The sequence below is a fragment of the Galeopterus variegatus genome, unplaced genomic scaffold, assembly GCF_000696425.1.
Source record: "Galeopterus variegatus unplaced genomic scaffold, G_variegatus-3.0.2 Scaffold827, whole genome shotgun sequence".
Taxonomy (NCBI): domain Eukaryota; kingdom Metazoa; phylum Chordata; class Mammalia; order Dermoptera; family Cynocephalidae; genus Galeopterus; species Galeopterus variegatus.
Genome location: NW_007726938.1, coordinates 87914 through 108165, shown reverse-complemented (window position 1 = coordinate 108165; position 20252 = coordinate 87914). Strand labels below are relative to the sequence as shown.

Sequence of the window (20252 nt, the reverse complement as noted above, 5' to 3'; positions counted from 1 at the left end):
GCGGGAGCACCACTGCGCTCCCAAGCAGCGCACTGTAGCAGTGCGCCACCGGGCCGGCCCTGCATCTGGAATTTGAAAAACAATAATCACTACCGTGAGTTTACAAGAAAGAACAAAATCCACTGGTAGAACAAAAATGCAAACAAGCAAGAGAAAGAAACTAAATCTTACCACAACAAAAAACCATATTGACAATGTAATAATACCCCTGCTTTATTTCTGATTTTGGTAGTTTTGGTCTTCTCTCTTTCTTTCTTATCAGTTTAGATAAAGGTTTGCAAATTTTGTTGATGGTTTTAAAGAATCAACTTTTGTTTTTATTTTTTTCTATTTTTTTATTCCCTATTTTATATATTTCTGTTGTAATCTTTGTTATTTCCTACTTATATTTGTTTTTGGTTTAGTTTACTCCTCTTTTAAAAATTTTCTTAAGGTAGAAGCTTACTGATTTGAGGTTTTTCTTATTTCTAATACAGGTGTTTAGAAGTATAAATTTTCCTCTAAGCACTACATGAGCCCTGCATCGTATAAATTTTCATATGTTGCACTTTATCTAAAAGTATTCTCTAATTCTCTGAGTTTTTTTTTAAATCCACATTGCTCACCTAGGAGAGTGTTGCTTAATCTCCACACATTTGTGAATTTTCTTTTTTTTTTTGTCTTTTGTCTTTTTCCGTGTCCGGCAACGGATCGCAACCCTCAGTGTTGCCCCCGTACCGGACCGGGGACCGGCAACGGGATCGCAACCCTAGGTGTTGCTCCCGCGCCTCGCTCAGCCAGTGAGCGGGAACCGGTCTGTATGTGGGATCCGAACCCTCGGGCGGGAGCGCTGCTGCGCTTCCCAAGTGACGCACTATCCAGTGCGCCACCGGGCCGGCCCCACATTTGTGAATTTTCTAAATTTACCTCTATCATTGTGGTCAGAGAACATATTCTCTATTACTTTCTAGGATCTTTGCCTTTTTATGTGTACTGACTTGCTTTGTGCCAAAAATAAAAATTAAATTAAATTGAAAAAATATATAAATAAATATAATTGAAACTATTTTTAAAGGAATGGTATATCCTTTTACGGGACAGGCCTCTTTCCTGCTGCGTTTCATATCTCATAATCTATTCTCAAGTAAATCTTAAATTAGAATGTAACTAGGTTTAGTGTACGGGAAGTACATTTTTTGAGACTATGTATGTCTGAAAATGGCCTTATTTTGCTTATACCTCTGAATTATTGAAACTAATTTTCTTTCAGAGTTTTGAAGATACTTTTTTTATGTCTTAAACTTTCGGTGTTCCTGTTGGTAAGTTTTCCTGATTCTTTGTATGTAAGCTGTTTCCCGGCTCCCTCACCCACAGGAAGCTTTTAGTATCATCTTTTTATCCCCTGTGCTCTGAAATATCATGAGGTGTTTTTTTATGGGCTTCATTTATTGTGAGGGTGCTTAGTGATCTCTTACAATCTGGATGCTCTTGTTCTTAAATTATGGGACAGTTTCTTCCCACATCATTTGAAGGACAAGAATGTATTATGTGTGTGGACATTGCTGACAAAATATAATATTCCCAAATAGTAGGTTAGTGCTGGTTAGTATTCAGCATATATGGTATTGATAAGCCAGTATTTGGATTCCCTTGTAGAGCTTTAGGTTAGAGACTTTTAATTTAGAGATTATTTTTAAAAACCATAAAAATTAGGAAAAGCTACTTCTTGTGAATTTAAACCTGGTTTTTATTAATAAAGAACATTTATAAAATACTGAATCTGTTTAACTTGTAAACTAATTAATAAGCAAGTTAAGTTTTTTGGAGTAGACCTTTTTACGTTTAGATATTATCAGGTTTAATAAACCTGTAGGTTTATTCTTGAAAGTTCATTTCAGGAGACTTTAATTTAGCAATCTTAATTTCTTTATATTGCTTTGTCCTTTTACATGGGTGAGTGATTCTTAATATGTGGGCTGATTAATACTGGTACCTGAACAGGAAAGACTATTTTAAGAATAGTGCATATCATAGTTCTTTGGAGAAGTAAATGTTTTTAAACCATTGTTAAGTTTGAGTCTAGTTTTATGAAACTTTCTTTTTTGTTTCATCTCAATTGTAACTGTCAAAGCTGTTCTTTTTACTTGAAATATTATTCCTTTTCAAATGTACAATTGCTTTTGGTTCTGAAGTAAAATTCTAAATATGTGTTCTTTTGCTTTACACTTTTAACTTACTTTTTGTTAGATATTGTAGAAGTAACATTTTTTACTTTCAGTTATTTCTAGAACATTTTTTTGCAAAGGAATCTGTTTCATTTTGGAATGATTGGAAGTAGACCTTCCTATTGTAGTTTTGGATGTAGGGGTGTGGGGTGAGATATTAACATTTGAAAAGGAAGGTCTGGTTTTTTTTTTTTGTCCTTTTTTGTGAAGGGCCGCACTACGCTCAGCCAGTGAGCACACCGGGGCCATCCCTATATAGGATCCAAACCCGCGGCGGGAGCGCTGCTGCACTCCCAGCGCCGCACTCTCCCAAGTGCGCCACGGGGTCGGCCCTGAAGGTCTGTATTTTTTAATAGCTCATGCTCACATCTCTGTAAAGCACCCATGACCTTTTTTTTTTCTCAGAGTTTTTATTGAGATATAATTTCTATTCAGTGCAATGCACAGTTTGATAAGTTTTAACAAATTTACACATACCTATAGCCTACATGCCTGTCAAGATGTAGAAAGTAGCCATCAACCCAGAATTTCTCTTGCTACTTTGTGTTCAATCCATGCTTCTTCTCCACACCCCCTGATACTGCAGTTCTAAATTCATTTGACACCTTTGACCTTGCCTGTTCTAGGACTTCATATAAATACAATTATATGGTATGTACTCTATTGTGTCTTGGTGTGCTGGCTTTTGAAATTCATCCTTTTTGTTGTGTGTATGGATTTTTCCTTCTTAAAAATGCCGAGTAATGTTCCATTGTGTGAATCTAATCTGTAGTGGAAATGTGGGTGTTTCTAGTTTCTAGCTGTTATGAATAAAGTTACTCTGATCATAATTCTTTCTGTGAATATGTTTCCATTTTTCTGGGGTAAATATTCAGGAGTGGAATTGCTAGGTAATCTGGAAGGGCGTGTTTAACTGAAGATACCACCAAAGAGTTTTACAAAGTGGTTAAACACCACATTCCCACCATCAACGTATCAGAATTCTGGGTGCCCATATCGTCACCAGAGTTAGGAATTGTCAGGGTTTTTTTAAAAAAATTTTCTTTTCTATTTTAGCCATTCTAGATGGTGTCTGTAGCTAGTTCATTGTGATTTTAATTTGCATTTCTTTGATATTTAGTGATATGGAGCTTTTTTCATGGGCTCATTGACCATTGGTATACAATTGATCCTTAAACAACATGGGTTGGAACTGTGGGTCCACTTACTCGTGGATTTTTTTCCCCATAAATACTGTAAATGTATTTTATTTTCCTTATATTTATTTATTTATTTTTCTATTTTTTCTTTTTCTGTTATGATTTTTTAAATAACACTTTCTCTTTTCTAGCTTACTTTATTTTACAAATACAGCATATAATACATACAGCATACAAAATTTGTGTTGATAGACTGTTTATGTTATTGGTAAGGCTTCCAGTCAGCAGTAGGGTATTAGTAGTTAAAGTTTTGGGAACTCAAAAAGTTACATGTGGAATTTTGACTGCTTGGGAGGTTAGTGCTCCTTACCCCCATGTTGTTGAAGGATCACCTGCATTTTCCTTTGTAAATAATTTAATTCTGCTTATTTTTGTTTTGGATTGTCTTTTTCATATTGAATTGCAGTACTTTAAATATTCTGGATAAAATCCTTTTTCAGATGTGTGTGTGTATGTGTCACATACACACAATGCAAATATGTTTTTCAAGTCTTCGGCTTGACTGTTCATTTTCTTCATAGTATTTTTTGATGAGCAGAAGTCCCAATTTGCCAATTTTTAATTCTATAGTTAGTGCTTTCTGGCAAGTCTTCTTGCCACTCTCATAATAAGTCTCGTATGTTCCTGCTTGTGTCTTTAACCATGCTGCTCCTCCTGACGTAAATATACTCCCTTTTTTGTGTGTATACATGAAGGGTCGTTTAGTGGAAAGAATGTCTATTTTGAGTCACACAGATCCCAGTTTTACCTCTTATTTGCTGTGTGATTTAGGGTAAATTACTTAAGCTCTTTGAACCTTAGTTTCTCTGTTTGTAAACATGGAAAAATACTACTCTTGTCACAGGGTGTACTAAGTTTAGTTAATGCTTGTGAAAGTTCCAAAAGCCACAGGAACTCAAATAAAATTTGGATTCTGTTTTATATTTCCTGAATTAGAATTTAAGGTTAAGGGCAAGATTCATTCCTTCTAACCTTTGTTTCAATAATAAACATCTTGAGAATGGAGAAGATACCAATTAGTTTATTAAATACATATTTGAGTACTTATTGTGTGCCATCCATGGGTTATGTTAACTGCTGGATCTCACAGTGAATTAAGCAGGACAGACACCTGCATAGATAATAAAATACAGAGTGTTGTGATAGAGGAATGTTAAGGATGTTCTGGGAGACAGGAATATCTGTCTGTGTTTTACACTGGATGGGGTGGGTTACCAGGGAGGATACCTGGACAAAGTACTGCTGATGCTTGATCTTATTTTTCAAAAACAACTTAAGTTATTGAGGTTTAACTTACATACCATAAGATACACTTGCTTTAAGTGTATAATTTAATGATTTTTTAGTAAATTTACAGGTTTGTGCTACCATCACCACAATCCAAATGTAGAATGTTTCCATTGCCCCCAAAGGTTCCTTGTGGCCATTTGTGGGCTTAATGTTAAAGGATGAGTTCATAATTAACCATGTAAAATTACTGAGAGGAAGGCTGGATTCCAGGGAATGAAGACCACATGAGCAAAGGCAGGAGAGGGTAAAATAAAACGGTGTCAGTGTGGGTGGTGCTGTGTCCAAAAGCAGTTTTGTTTCTGCCATGTAAAGCTGTACTCCCTCCCCACTAGTTGGGTTTTGGCTCCGTGGACTTTGGAGCTCAGTTTTCTCATCTGTTTGTAATATGTAATAACTGTTATCTGGTTGAACTCTAACTCCCTGTAAACTCTGAAATCCTGTGATTATCAGAATTTAGGATACCTTCAATAAACGGAAAAATAGAATGCACTTTTTAAAATGATAGCCAAAAGTAGGGGCTCATCAAGAAAAACAGAAGAATTATAGTGATGTTTATTGATCCTTTTTAGTTGTTTAAATTTTTATTGAAATGTATTGATTATACATGTTTGTGAGGCACAGTTTTATTTCAGTACATGTATACAATGCAATGATCAAGTCAGGATACTTAGCAAATTCATCACCATAAAAATTTATCATTTCTTTGTGATGAGAACATTTAAAGCTCCTCTCTTCTAGCCATTTGATAACATGCAGTAAATTATTCTTAATTGTACATGCCTAGCTCGACTACACACCTATACAACTACGAAATCACTAATTTCGTCTTTGTAAACTTTATCCTTTTTGTCTTTTTTTTTTGTGACCGGTAACGGGATCGCAACCCTCAGTGTTGCGCCTGTACTGCGACCGGCAACGGGATCGCAACCCTCAGTGTCGCGCCCGCACCGCGCTCAACCAGTGAGCGGACCAGTCTCTATATGGGATCTGAACCCTTGGCGGGAGCACCACCGCACTCTACCGAGTGCGCCACTGGGCTGGCCCATCATCTTTGTAAACTTTATAAAGCAAGTATCTTCGTGCTATTTTAAGATGTGAAACCCAAAACAAAATAATCAACTATATCTATTTGTACCTAAGCTTTTTTCTTTTAAATTTTAAAGTCAATTGACAAAGAACAAATTTAACACAAAGATTAACATTTTTTTAATTGAAAAAACTAAAAAATTAATTCGAAAAATCTAAGCAGAAACTTGGTGAAAGACATTAGCAGATAAGTTTCATACCTATAGAAACACTCATGTCTAATAAATATACTCTAAGATGTTCTTGCAGGGCTCAGGGGAAAGAGGAGGCAGGGCTAAAGCCCTCAGCCCCGCGTCTCAGGACCCTGGGGGTGTCTGGCTACAGCTCCTCCATGGTCACTAGCCTGGTTGCAGATGGTGGTGGGTGGGGCCGAGGCCTGTGGCTCCCGCCATTGTCTCAGGACCCCAGGGGTGTCTGGTTTTATTGATCCTTTAATGGAACTTTCTCTTGTTTTTAATGTTTCTCCTGATTGTACAAGCAGTAATGCATATTGGGTAGAAAATTTATAAATGCAAAAAAGTAACAAGAAGAAAATGTAGATCACTTATAATCTTACAATTCAGTCATTATTAGTATTCTCTTGCTGCAAGTAAAATTGCTTTTCCCCTCACATTATTAAATATTGCTCTAAATGTGATTCTTGATGCTGCATAATTTTTATGACATTAAATAATGGACTGTTTATTTTTTTAAATGATAGAAGTAATAATACATGGACATGGTAAGATTCAAACCATATAGAAGAGATAAAATGTAAAACAAATCTTTCTCTCTTTAACCTTTTTAACACTTCCAAGGGTTAAGCAATGGTTAACTGTTTCTTATATGCTTTCAGAAATTGTGTGTGTGTGTGAGTGTGTGTGTGTCTTTATAGTCCATTATTTGGATAAACTGTAATTTAACCGATATTCTACTGGTAGCCATTTAGATTTTGTTTTTCCTTTAACAGTGCTGCAGTGAATATTTTTGTGTGTATATCTTTGCATTCTTGTAAAAGTATATCTGAAGGATAAGTTCCTAAAAGAGGAATTCCTGGATCAAAGAAAAGACGTTTAAAATTTTGATAGATATTACCAGGTTGCTTTTCAAAAAGATTGTGCTAATTTGTACTTCTACCCTTAGTAGATAGTCTCCCAGTTTCCTCACATCCTTACCAACTGGATGTTATATACCTTTTTGTTCTTTGCAGTCCAGTATTAAAAAAATGGTAACCCATTGTCTTGAAAATTATCATTGAATTTGAGCATCGTTTTCACATGTATATTAGTCAGTTTTCTATGAACCACCTGTTCACATCCTTTGTCTAGTTCTCTTGATTTGTTTATTTTCATTGATTTGTAAGTACTCTTTGCTTTTTAAAGAAATTAGTTCTATCACAATTTGCAAATTATTTTTTTCCACTTTTGCTTGTCTTTTGACTTTGATTATGGTCAGATTTATCAGCCTTGTCACCTATGGCTCATGGATTTTTTTAAGTTGCAAAATAACCTTAAAAGTGAGTAGAAAGACTGGCTGGTTAGCTCAGTTGTTTAGAGTGCTGTGCTATAACAATAAGGTCAGGGGTTCAGATCCCCATGCTGGTCAGCTGCCACACACACAAAAAAAGTGAATACAAAGAGAAAAAGTGACCCTAATAGTATTTCAGATGAATATCATGATGACGTTCAAGAGGAATAAGAACTAATCCAACTAACTTTTAGACACAGTACTTTGTGTACCCTCCATCTAAAAAAGAAAAAAAGCAAACACATTTTGAACTCTTATTATACTTGTCTTTTGTAGTGTCTGTTCTAGTGAAACAATTTTGTGTGCATTTTAGGAGTGATCAAATAGTGTTCCTTTGTTTCAGTGTAACCTCAGTACAAAATATAATTGTTATTATCAACACAGGAACTGTCTAATTACATGCAACATAGAACTATAGTTAGTGATTTATAATTATGTGTCATTAAATATATCATTTTAACTATTGTAAGTTTTAATTATGGTATGAATGGTTCATGTGTAGTTATAAAAATACTCTTTGTAAATTTATTATTCATAGTTGTTTGGTCACCTCGTAAAGAAAAATAGTAAGGTTTTATGTTGGATAGCAGTCAAAATGAAGCCCTTTCCAATAGTGAGTTCTTTTTAAAAGGAACTCTGTATTTCACTTTGAGAATCTAACTGATTTTCATTTGGTTTATTTTTCTGATACTTGAAGATCCAGTGCTTTCATCTTGGAGAACTAAGATGTGTGATGCATGGAATGTAACTCAAGATGATAAAAGTATTTTTAAAGGGGATTGTGGAGAAAAATAATTTTGATTTACAAATGCAAGATTAATTGCTGTGCTGTATTTGTGTGGTGTTTTGTTCTTTGGTGTTAGGTGACTGTGGTGTTTTTTCTGTCTGTGCAGGTGTAATGGCTGGGGGGTGTTTTGTTCTTTGGTGTTAGGTGACTGTGGTGTTTTTTCTGTCTGTGCAGGTGTAATGGATAGGTAACAGAGGAGCCCACTTCCTTCTCTTGTCAGGGCATCAGCATGACCGAGTGCTTCCTGCCCCCCACCAGCAGCCCCGGTGAACACCGCAGGGCAGAGCATGGCAGTGGGCTCACCCGGACCCCCAGCTCAGAAGAGATCAGCCCAACTAAGTTTCCTGGACTGTACCGCACTGGCGAGCCCTCCCCTCCCCATGACGTCCTCCATGAGCCTCCTGATGTAGTGTCTGAGGATGAGAAAGACCATGGGAAGAAAAAAGGAAAATTTAAAAAAAAGGAAAAAAGGAGTAAGTGCTGTTTTTCTCTATGCTCTAGATATTTTTCAGATAAACTTCCACCCTAATCACATGTAACACTGTCTTCTGGAAATAGGTCCAGTCAGAGATTTTCCTTTGACATTTTCCGTTCTTTATTTTCCAGGGTCTCAATTTTTATATAGTGGAGTTGTATTTTAGGGTCTTAATCTTACAAATAAAGATACTGAGTTTCCAGAAATAGGAAAGTTTTCCAGTGAGTATTTCTTAAAGTGGTCATTTAAAATAATGTATAAAAAGTAGTTATTGGAATTTTGCCCTCATAGAATCATACTTTCTTGGGTAAGTTGTGTAGGCCATTTGGTGTACACTTTATTGGAACTGTGAATAAAGTAATCTTTCATGGCCTCTTCAGCAAATGCCACGATACATTCCATTTATAGGTACTATTCAGTAGGGGCGATGAATTGTTTAAGCATAGCTCTTTACTATGTTAAAAGCAAACAGGGTGAGTTATTTTAAGTTAAATATTCTTTTATTTTGGATTTGGTGGTATTTTTAAATTAATTTGGTTTTGAAACATAACATACAGGTAGAGTGCACAAATTGTGAACAACTTGCTGAGTGGTTATGCCTGTGTAATGGCTACAAGGACCTGGAAATAGATCCTTATCAGCACCCTAGAAATTCCCTTTTGTTGCCCCTTCAGAGGGATCCCCCAGTCCTCCCAAAAGTAAACTTCTTTATCATGGATTGATACTGCCTGATTTTGAATTTAAGTAAGTGAAGCATACTTCCTTTTGTGTCTAGTTAGTTTCTTTTGTCTAGTATTATGTTAGATTCATTTATGTTACTTCATGTGGCAGTAATTTGTTCATTTTTTTGCCGGATATTATTTCATTACATTTATATACTAGAATTTATTTATCCATTCTACTGATGTCTGACATTCAGGTTGTTTTCAGTTTCTGACTATCATGAATATTACTTCTGTGAACATTGTTATGCATGTCTTTGGGTATGCATGTTTGTGCATTTCTCTTGTGTGTATGCCGGGGAGTGGAACTGCTTACTCATAAGCCATGTATATTTCAGCTTCAGTAGATCCTGCGAAACAATTTCCAGAATGGTCATACCAGTTTACATTCCCACCAGCAGTGTATGAGAATTCCAGTTGCTTCACATCCTGGTATTTTGCCCTTAAATTTTTTTGCCATTCTGGTTGGTGTGACGTTTATGATCGTTTAGGTAGAGGGTAACTGAGATATCTTTAATCTTTCTTATAAAATAGCTTGAAAGGTAGCTAACTAAGGAAAAGAATAGGAGAGTTATAGATATTTAAAAAACAACAAACCCAAACTTTGACAACTCTGATATGGTGTTAAAGCAGTTGGGCACTTCGTCAGTGTGGGAAAGCCAGAGCTTCGGATGCAGGGAAGTGGGCCGATGGTTTGGCCATTATCCAGAGATGAGGAAATTTCCCGGTCAGCCCTCTACTCGAATGAGGCTGCAGTTCCTGCTGCAGTCTCCAGAAAGAACTTAACAGGAGAGTGAAGTGTGATAGGGGAATAACTGGAGTGTATGAACAGCAGTGCAGTTCTTGTGCTTTGAGATTGTCTCAAGTTATGGGCACCAAATAGGAAAAAGTGAGGCTAAGTGATTAGTATTTTAGAGGACATGATTCACATGATGAGAGGAAACTCTATTTTATAGAAGGATTCATTCCATTAGCCCTCTATATAGAGCCTTTCATGTTTATTTATAATATTTGGTTTGCTACAACTCTACTTAGTACATAAATATAATATAAAATCATTTCCCCACCTAATATTGCAAGGGTGATAATGGCTTTTCTCCCTCTGGTGGTCAGGAGATGTTACTGCAACCTCTCTTGTTGGCTTGAGAAGAAAACCATTTCTTTGCTGCGAGTGCCTAGGAGGGATTGATTGGTCATGAAATGAAAAGCTAAATAGTGTCACGCGCTGACACTTTTTTCCCTGTTTTTAGAAAACATATGGACATTTGACATTAAACAAATACATAATTTATACTCTCTACATTTCTTTGGCAGCTGAAGGCTATGCTGCCTTTCAGGAAGACAGCTCTGGAGATGAAGCTGAAAGTCCTTCCAAAATGAAGAGGTCCAAGGGAATCCACGTTTTTAAGAAGCCCAGCTTTTCTAAAAAGAAGGATTATAAAATAAAAGAGAAACCCAAGGAAGAAAAGCATAAAGAAGAAAAGCACAAAGAAGAAAAACATAAAGAGAAGAAGTCAAAGGACTTGACAGCAGCAGATGTTGTCAAACAGTGGAAGGAAAAGAAGAAAAAGAAAAAGCCAATTCAAGAGCCAGAGGTGCCTCAGATTGATGTTCCGAATCTAAAACCCATTTTTGGAATTCCTTTGGCCGATGCAGTAGAGAGGACCATGATGTACGATGGCGTTCGACTGCCAGCAGTCTTTCGTGAATGTATAGATTATGTGGAGAAACATGGCATGAAGTGCGAGGGCATCTACAGAGTTTCAGGTACGGGGGCAAGCACTTCACTTGGTGGCTTTTAAAAATTAACTGCACTTTCTTTTTTAAAAGGAAGGAAAAGTATTAACTTGTGAAGGAAATTGTGGCTTGGGTCCTAATACGCCTTCTTGATTTCCTTGATCCTTCTAGTTGCACAAAAAACCCCATCCTCACCCCCCACCTGCCTTTTGGTGGTTTGGCAGTTTAGTTTTACTGGTATTTCCTTCCATTAGGAGAAATTATACCCGAGTTGTTCACAGCTTGCAGCAGCCAGGACTAGACAGAATGAAGCATATGGGTAGCATCACTTAACAGGGCTGTGCTCAGACCCTGATTTCTTCTCACCTTCCTCCCTCTATAAGCAGAGGCTCAGTGGTGTGAGGTCCATCCATAGGAGAAGGAAGGATGTCTGTATGAAGGAAGCATCTTGGCCAGGAGACACATTTACCGACACAAGTAATGCATTTCCTGAGCTCATCTAGGAGGCATAAAGTATTATCTTCTAAATGTTTAGACCCCAAATGTGAATGCTTCTGTCAGCCATATGCAGCTATTACATGTATTAGTGAAATTGATTTTCCATTTGTCTATTGTCTCATATGTATGAAAATTAAAATTTTTTACTTGGCAAGCATGTGTTTCATTTTGGGTGTCAAAAATCAAGCAAAATGCATATTATTTAAAAGTAAAAAGATTTATTTCTTACAAAGCCTTATAACTTCTGTATTGGCAAAGGATGAAAGTCCTGACCTGTAGCTGCCTCTATGTTCCTAATCATTTACATTCCCATAATTCAATTTCTTGGTACATCATCAACTTCTGTTTAGAGATTTATTTTATAAAATTAATTGTTGGTCACACTTTTTTTCTTTTTGGGTGGCTGGCTGGTTCGGGCATCTGAACCCATGACCTTGGTGTTATAAGGCTGCGCTCTCACCAACTAAGCTAACTGGCAAGCTCTACGCATATTTATATGATCAGTTGTTAAGTCATACACATTTAGAATAGACTGGGAGATTAGACTTAGTTTTTCCATTAAATTGGTTCATACACATTTCTAGATGGTAAATTTGATACTTGTTTTGTTGAAAAATGGTGGGTATTTTTGATAATTGGGAAAACCTTTACACAATCCAATAGATAACATGCTATCATTTAAGAGTACTTTGGCTAAAATGTTACTGTTTTATAGAAAATAAATTAGGCATTGAATTTGAATTTATGACTCTTTAGTATTACATAAAATTAACACATTTAAACAAATTGAAAAATTCGATTTTTAAGAATAATTTATTACAAATTGATTTTTTAAGATTTATAATAACACAAACTGCTTTTCTGACATGATTTTGATAGGCATGAAGAAATTTTGTTTTAGGTGAAAGTTTCTCCGAAAGGTTTCTTCAGCTTTGTTCAAAGGATTCTTTTGTCTCTGACCTATTTTTGATGTTTACATTCTTTTGGAGATTCAGAGTTGTAGAACTCCTCTGTGTGTGTGTGAAACCATTCAGATTGAGCTGTTCCCCATCACTGACTCCTAGGTGCTGGGCATGTGCTTTGATGAATTCTGTATTTATTCTCTAACCTGTGGTGGTGTCTGCAGTCAGCACATGTGTACTAAAGTGTGTCTGTGACTTTTCTTTTTGAATGCTAATAATAATATTGTTTGTTGGAAATTTTTGTTTCTCATATATATCAGGTCCAATTTCAAAACTGTATGAAAGACAATTTAAATGATTTTATATTTTTTAATTTACTCATCTACATTTTATATCTTTTGCATTAACTGCATGCTCTTTCTCTCCCTGGAATGCTTTATTTGGAGTGTCCAATTTTTAAAAGGAAAACATCTTGATAACAATTTCAGAGTAACAACAAGTCAAACCCATATTCTAACTGTCCACTTGTGCAAATTGCTGGATAGGTACTGATGGGAGAAAAATTTAATATATATATATATATATTTTTTTTTTTTTAAATTATATATAGATTTATACACACACACAGTTGAGAGAGAGAAGATTTTGGCCAAGAATTTCAGTTATATCGCTCATCATGTTTTACTCATATTTTCATAAAAGTAAGAAAATGGGAATTATTTTCTAACTTTTCTGTCTCAAAATAAAGATTATGCAAAAATAAGATCTATATTATTTTTGTATTTGGTGCTGTTATCAATGCTGGGTAAGTTACAGATTTATTGTAATGCCATTAAAAGGTTTTCACATAAGACAGGGAATGCCAAAGCCCAGATGTAAGCACTGTACTGATTATAGGGTGCTGTTCACATTAGACGGCACTTACCATTAGAAACTGTCAGTCTTAATTTGTGGTTTGTCTCAAATAATTGTTTCAGTTATTTGAATTGTATCAAATAATTTTTGAAAGTATTAAATAATTTTAATACTTTGTTAAGTATTACAAACAACAAAAAGCTACTTCATATTCTTATGAGCAATCACTATCGTTGAAGTTTGTCACTTAATGTAGATTGGACTAAAGACTTAAAATCTTATACAGTGCTTGAAAAACATTTGCTTTGTATGTTAGTTTCTTTTTGCCTAATAGGAAAAGCAAAACAATTTGATTTTATAAACCCAAGCTTCACTTTATTTTTTTTTATTCCCTCACCATTCAAATAAAGAAAACACTTAAAGAATTCAGACTTTAAAGTAAAAATTAGATGGGGATAATTTAAAGGAGAATAATTTTTAAAGAGTTTGTTTAGGTAACTAACTTACCTTTTGCATTTACGATACAATTTTTACTTACAAAAAAAGGCTGGACGGTTAGCTCAGTTGTTAGAGCATGATGTTAACACCAAGGTGCAGATCCACATACTGGCCAGCTGCCAAAAAAAGAAGTAATTTACCCACAACTTTTGAGCACATATGTACATATACCAAGTTGCATTTTAAGTTGTCAGTCTTGTGATTAGTTAGAAAAAATAGTTGGCCACATGTGTAAAGCAAGACTTATGCTTGGATTGTAATTGGATTGAATTGATTTTTGCCTGAACTTTTACCTAACCATCTTTAAATAAAAAAGAAATTTTTTTCCTGAATCTGTTGGCATGTTTCTTTAATATAACTGTGGTTGCTCTGATTTCTGTTCTAAATTTTGAGTTTTTCAATTATCCTTTAGCTTTTGGTTAAATTTACCCTCAAAGCGTAGTTTTATGTGATTGTGTTTACAGAGGAATTGTATGACCTTTGTGCAGATAAATAATTCATTACTAGAGGTTTGTTGGGTAGTGGTGAAGAAAGCTTGTGTGTTTGATTTTTTTTTCTTGCTATTCTCTCTCTTCTGAACTTGAATGTTTTAAGGAATTAAGTCAAAAGTGGATGAGCTGAAAGCCGCCTATGACCGAGAGGAGTCTCCAAACTTGGAAGAATATGAGCCTAACACTGTAGCTAGTTTGCTGAAGCAGTACTTGCGAGACCTTCCAGAGAATTTGCTTACCAAAGAGCTTATGCCCCGATTTGAAGAAGCTTGTGGGAGGAACACAGAGAGCGAGAAAGTGCAAGAACTCCAGCGCTTGCTCAAAGACCTGCCAGAATGTAACCATCTTCTGATTTCATGGCTCATTGTGCACATGGACCATGTCATCGCGAAGGAACTGGAAACAAAAATGAATATACAGAACATTTCTATCGTGCTCAGCCCAACCGTCCAGGTATATTGTCTTCCCTACACACATTCCCTCTGGTCCTGGCCCAGGGGAGTCAGGGGACATCTTCTATTGTTGAGTTGCATATGAAGCAATTAGCTGGAGAAGGTAGATCATGGGTTAGCTTGAATATGTCTTTTTCTTCCATTATATGAACAGTGTCAACATGTAAGTTAGTGAGCATATTTGCCCTTTAGCTTGTAGCTATGTTTTTGAATATTGTACATTCTTTGGGCTTATAAACCAGTTGGGTTAACTTGAAATAGGTCTTTTTCTTTCACAATATGAACAGTTTCAACATGTAAGATAATGAATATATTTGCCCCTTAGCTTGTAGCTGTGTTTTTGAATATTTTACATTCTCTGGGCTGATGAACCCAAAGTTCCTGATGACAGTGATCTGCCATTAGCAGAGAAGTCTATAGTTACTGCAATTATAGAATTCATCTATAGAATTTTAAAGAGTTCGGTTATTTCATCAAATAGCATTATTGCTTAATTATATCTCACACAAACACATCATACTTGGGCACAAAGGTGCCTAACATTGATTTGTTTGGTCAAATATTTAATCTGAGGATTATTTGTAAAGATGGATCCTGGAGAGACATGTACAGGCTCTTAATTTGAGAAGGTACTTCAGAGAATTGAGTAGTGTATTAATTGGTATCTTTTTACAATATAAATACTTGGACTTCCTTTATCACTGCTCAGTTGGTTCTCATAGAATATGTTTTTCTTTAGTTAGAGTTACTGATATTTTACTCAGGCCAAAAAAAAGGGGGGGGGGAGATGGTTATGTTTTTTTATTTTAGGCCCTTTTTTTGGCCACTATACTAGGTCACCATAAATCATTGTCACTCTTACAAGAATGTGTTTTCATTTACTCAAGATTCTTTCATTGCTCATTGATTATATTTTAGGAAGCAAAATGTTTCTCAGATTTCAATTTGATTATTCATATTTGTTGGGATTTTGGAATCTGGTAAATATTACATTGTTGTTACTTAATATTACTATATTAGGCATGATAGTATCACAGAAGATTGCAGTGTGTTGTAAGAGTAAGTTTTAGATAGGAAATAATTTCTTTTATTAGCTTTTCAGCCAACCTAATGTCCTGGTCTCCTAGCCTGTGGACATCATATTAGACACTGGCTGTGCAGGTGTGCCCCCGGGCATTTGTTCCTGGAGAGAGGGCGCTCGCCTGCAGCCATCTCCCCCTGCGTGTGCTCTTACGCCCCTCACAGTCCTCATTGGGTCCACTTGTGTGTGTTAAAAGTCTCAGAATAACTTGAAGATAAATGATATAAGATTTTTAAATCAGTATTGTAGTGATAGAAAAGAGCACACTGATGGTTGTCAGCTTCTGTGTCCTTTTCTTGGCTTTTCCCCCTTCAATTCCTTGTGTTGCTTGACTACATGATATAACTCATATTTTGCCATTTTCTTCTTAAATTGGCCCTTAATTAGCAAAGTCTGTCTCGTCACTACTGAGGAGAATTTTCATTCTCGTGTCCAGGATTAAAGGATGCATAACGCGAAAGACAAAAATAAATTTCAAAAATGATAATTTTAATAGTTTTGTAGCATATCTTTTTGCTTTTTTCTTAGATCAGTAATCGCGTCCTGTATGTGTTTTTCACACACGTGCAAGAGCTCTTTGGAAATGTGGTACTAAAACAAGTGACGAGACCTCTGCGATGGTCTAACATGGCCACGATGCCCACTCTGCCGGAGACCCAGGCGGGCATCAAGGAGGAGATCAGGAGACAGGTGTGTGCCTCAGCCCCTGTGCCCGGCCCTGACACCTGCCTTTGCATTGGTTCTGGTGGAGACGAGCACTTCCTGCATATCTGGAACTATGTTAGGCACGTTCTTCAGCGGACACCGAAATCAAGAATTTCTATCTGGCAGTATTTTGTGCCAAATAAGTCAGAATATCACAGTGGAAAGAGCCTAGGTTTTGAAATTGGAAGACCTGTCTTGAAATTCGTGCTCTGCTCCTAATTAACTAACTGGTTTTAGGCAAATTGCTTAACCTCCTTAAGCTTTGGTGTTCTCATTTTAAAGTGGATCTTCTGACAGGGTTGATGTGAAGATCATTAGAAATGAGACAACGCATGAAAAGTGCCAGGCACATTGTAAACAGTCCAAAAATGTTTGCGTATCTGGACAAGGTTGCTGTTATTGGCCATATTTTACAGATAAGAATACTCTATGGAAGTTAAATAACTCACCCTGTTTCACATGCTTACTAACCTATAGAACCATGCATTGAACCCGAATCCTGGGCTTTTCCATTGTGCTGCTTTGATATAAGAAAGCGATACTAAGAGTGTTGTGTGTGAAATCAAACCAGAAATTCAGAACTAAATAAGGAACTTACTTACATTTGATTACTTACTTGCATGCACGTCATGTAAGAAAGCGATACTAAGAGTATTGTGTGTGAAATCAAACAAGAAATTCAGAACTAAATAAGGAACTTACTTACATTTGATTACTTACTTGCATGCACGTCATCACATCCCTGCTTGCCTCTCATGCCTTGTGTCTGCTCTGAGTTCCCGTTTCTTACTCCTCAGTGATGTTGGGGGCGGGGGCTGTGGGGCTGTGAATGAAAGTGCTGTTGCACCAGTGTGAGCTAATGGAGGAGAACCTAACAGCAGGCAAAACAGACACCAACGATTTTCATTTATATTCTTGGAAAAATAATTAGTACCATTATTTCATTTCTTTAATGAAATCAAGGATAATTGAAAAATAGTTGATTCTGTATCTTCAGAAATTACTTGTGTAATGCTGTGGTATCACCACAAACCTACTTTACTGTGTTGAAATGGGACAAATGCAGTAGGATGCATGGGGCGGGGGCGGGGGGTCTGATCCTGGGTTCTTGTCTCCCCCGGTGCCACCCCCAGCTAGTAATTGTTTTTGTCTGTGCTTTGTAGGACTTCACCGAGCTGGTGATCATTAGGTGGCCTAGTTTGTGTAAATACAATGTGTTGGTCTTTCTCCATATTCTTTTGGGGTTTTATTATTTACGAACTTCTCGTATTGAGAGAAAAATAGCCAAAGCATCTTCGGCTTTGACAGAAGGTTCTGCACCAGGCAAAAGGATCTGAAACATAAATTTAGACGGGCCCTCTTGTTGAAGTGGGGAGTTGGGAGCCGTCCTTTCGTGTTCTTTTTCCCCTGTTTCCTATTTTGGACCAAATCTTTCCAACAAAAGAACATTTAATCCTTAAGGTGTCTCCACAGCTCTTAAACGCTTTATGTAAAAATTCTGAAGAAGCCAGGAACTCTCCATTACTTGTTTCCAATGTCCTGAGTCAAAATCTTTTTTTTTTTTTTTTAAAAGATGACCGGTAAGGGGATCTTAACCCTTGACTTGGTGTTGTCAGCACCACGCTCACCCAGTGAGCAACCTGCCATCCCTATATGGGATCCGAACCGGTGGCCTTGGTGTCATCAGCACCACACTCTCCTGAGTGAGCCATGGGCCGGCCCCCAAATCATTTTTTGATGTGATTCATGCCTAGCACTTAAGGCACTGCTGTGTTTGGATGGATCAGACCTACTTAATTTCATCCTAAAGCAGAGAGAAGCAATTGGGGGGGCCTCCCACATAGTAAGTGGGGTCAGGAGATCACAAAAGGGCACATAAATGTATATCCAAGTCACTCAGGAACTTTTATGCAGGTGCCAGAAACTTATGTCAAAGTGGCCACAAGATTGTTTAATAGGAGACGGATGAATGTAACTCCATGTTTACTGCCAGAAACTAAAGCTTTGTGTGAAATCTTGAATTTATGGGGAGGGAGGGTAGGAAAGCATGTACCTGTCTGTTGTTTCCCAGATCCCTTCCCCTCATTTCTGAACTGCAGGAGACTAAGCCCCCTTGGACTTTGGTGACCCCATCACTGGGGTGTTTATTTGATGGCTAGTTTTGCTGTACTGGGACTTCCTTTTCTATTTTTCAGTCTTTTTGTAACACACATGCTGACTTTTCCCATCCCTGGGAAAATACAGTGAATAGATAAAGACTTATTGGTACACATGAAACAAAATTGCATGTATTTTTTAAGTTAAGAAGACATTGATTACTACTTAGTGTGTGGTATTGTTTTCTAGGAGTTTCTTTTGAATTGTTTACATCGAGATCTGCAGGGTGGGATAAAGGATTTATCTAAAGAAGAAAGATTGTGGGAAGTACAAAGAATTTTGACAGCCCTCAAAAGAAAACTGAGAGAAGCTAAAAGACAGGTGAGTTAATTTATTATTTTGGTACATCATATTTATAATAAAATTCAAAAAGAATGTGCTGGGCCGGCCCGGTGGTGCACTGGGGAGTGCGCCGCTTGGGAGTGTGGCGGCGCTCCCGCCAAGGGTTCAGATCCCATGTGGAGACCGGTTCCCGCTCACTGGCTGAGCGCGGTGCGGGCGCAACACTGAGGGTTGTGATCCCATTGCTGGTCCCTGGTACAGGCATGACACTGAGGGTTGCGATCCCGTTATCGGTCAGTAAAAAAGACAAAAAGGAAAAAAAAATGTGCTAGGTCTTTTGATATACTATTTTAAGTTATTTATTTTAAAAATATAATACATACTTGTCTCTTGAAGTGAAGTTCCTTGATGGGAAATTGATTCACTCAAATGTTCCTAGTTTTGGATTATTAATACTTTAGCCTGATATCAGTCAAATGTTTCATTTAATTTAGAAAACCATTTTTTTTTTGTCTTTTTCCGTGTCCGGCAACGGATCGCAACCCTCAGTGTCGCCCCCGTACCGGACCGGGACCAGCAACGGGATCGCAACCCTCGGTGTTGCCCCCGCGCCTCGCTCAGCCAGTGAGCGGGAACCGGTCTGTATGTGGGATCCGAACCCTCGGGGGGAGCGCCGCCGCACTTCCCAAGCGGCGCACTAGTGCAGTAGGCATGACACTGAGGGTTGCGATCCCGTTATTGGTCAGTAAAAAAGACAAAAAGGAAAACAAAATGTGCTAGGTCTTTTGATATACTATTTTAAGTTATTTATTTTAAAAATATAATACATACTTGTCTCTTGAAGTGAAGTTCCTTGATGGGAAATTGATTCACTCAAATGTTCCTAGTTTTGGATTATTAATACTTTAGCCTGATATCAGTCAAATGTTTCATTTAATTTAGAAAACCATTTTTTTTTTGTCTTTTTCCGTGTCCGGCAACGGATCGCAACCCTCAGTGTCGCCCCCGTACCGGACCGGGACCAGCAACGGGATCGCAACCCTCGGTGTTGCCCCCGCGCCTCGCTCAGCCAGTGAGCGGGAACCGGTCTGTATGTGGGATCCGAACCCTCGGGGGGAGCGCCGCCGCACTTCCCAAGCGGCGCACTAGTGCAGTGCGCCACCGGGCCGGCCCCTAAAAAACCATTTTAAAAAAAAAAATAAAAAAGATGCTTTTCCTAAAAGATTTCTTGTCATTTCCTGCTTGATTATACCTATAAACAGAGCTTTCTGAGGATGAGAAGCAGGCCGGGTGATGAGACATCTTCAGAGACTGCTGGGGAATTT

General features: G+C 37.2%; 1 protein-coding gene across 1 annotated transcript in view; it reads left to right on the top strand.

Moving 5' to 3' along the window:
- RALBP1 (ralA binding protein 1) overlaps positions 1-20252 on the top strand; it is a 42022-nt gene that overhangs the window by 13791 nt on the left and 7979 nt on the right. The window contains exons 2-6 of the mRNA XM_008572715.1: positions 8247-8545; positions 10584-11036; positions 14354-14703; positions 16312-16473; positions 18835-18966. Coding sequence (XP_008570937.1) covers positions 8302-8545; positions 10584-11036; positions 14354-14703; positions 16312-16473; positions 18835-18966 — 1341 coding nt within the window. The 5' untranslated portion in view covers positions 8247-8301. The remainder of the gene's footprint in view (positions 1-8246; positions 8546-10583; positions 11037-14353; positions 14704-16311; positions 16474-18834; positions 18967-20252) is intronic.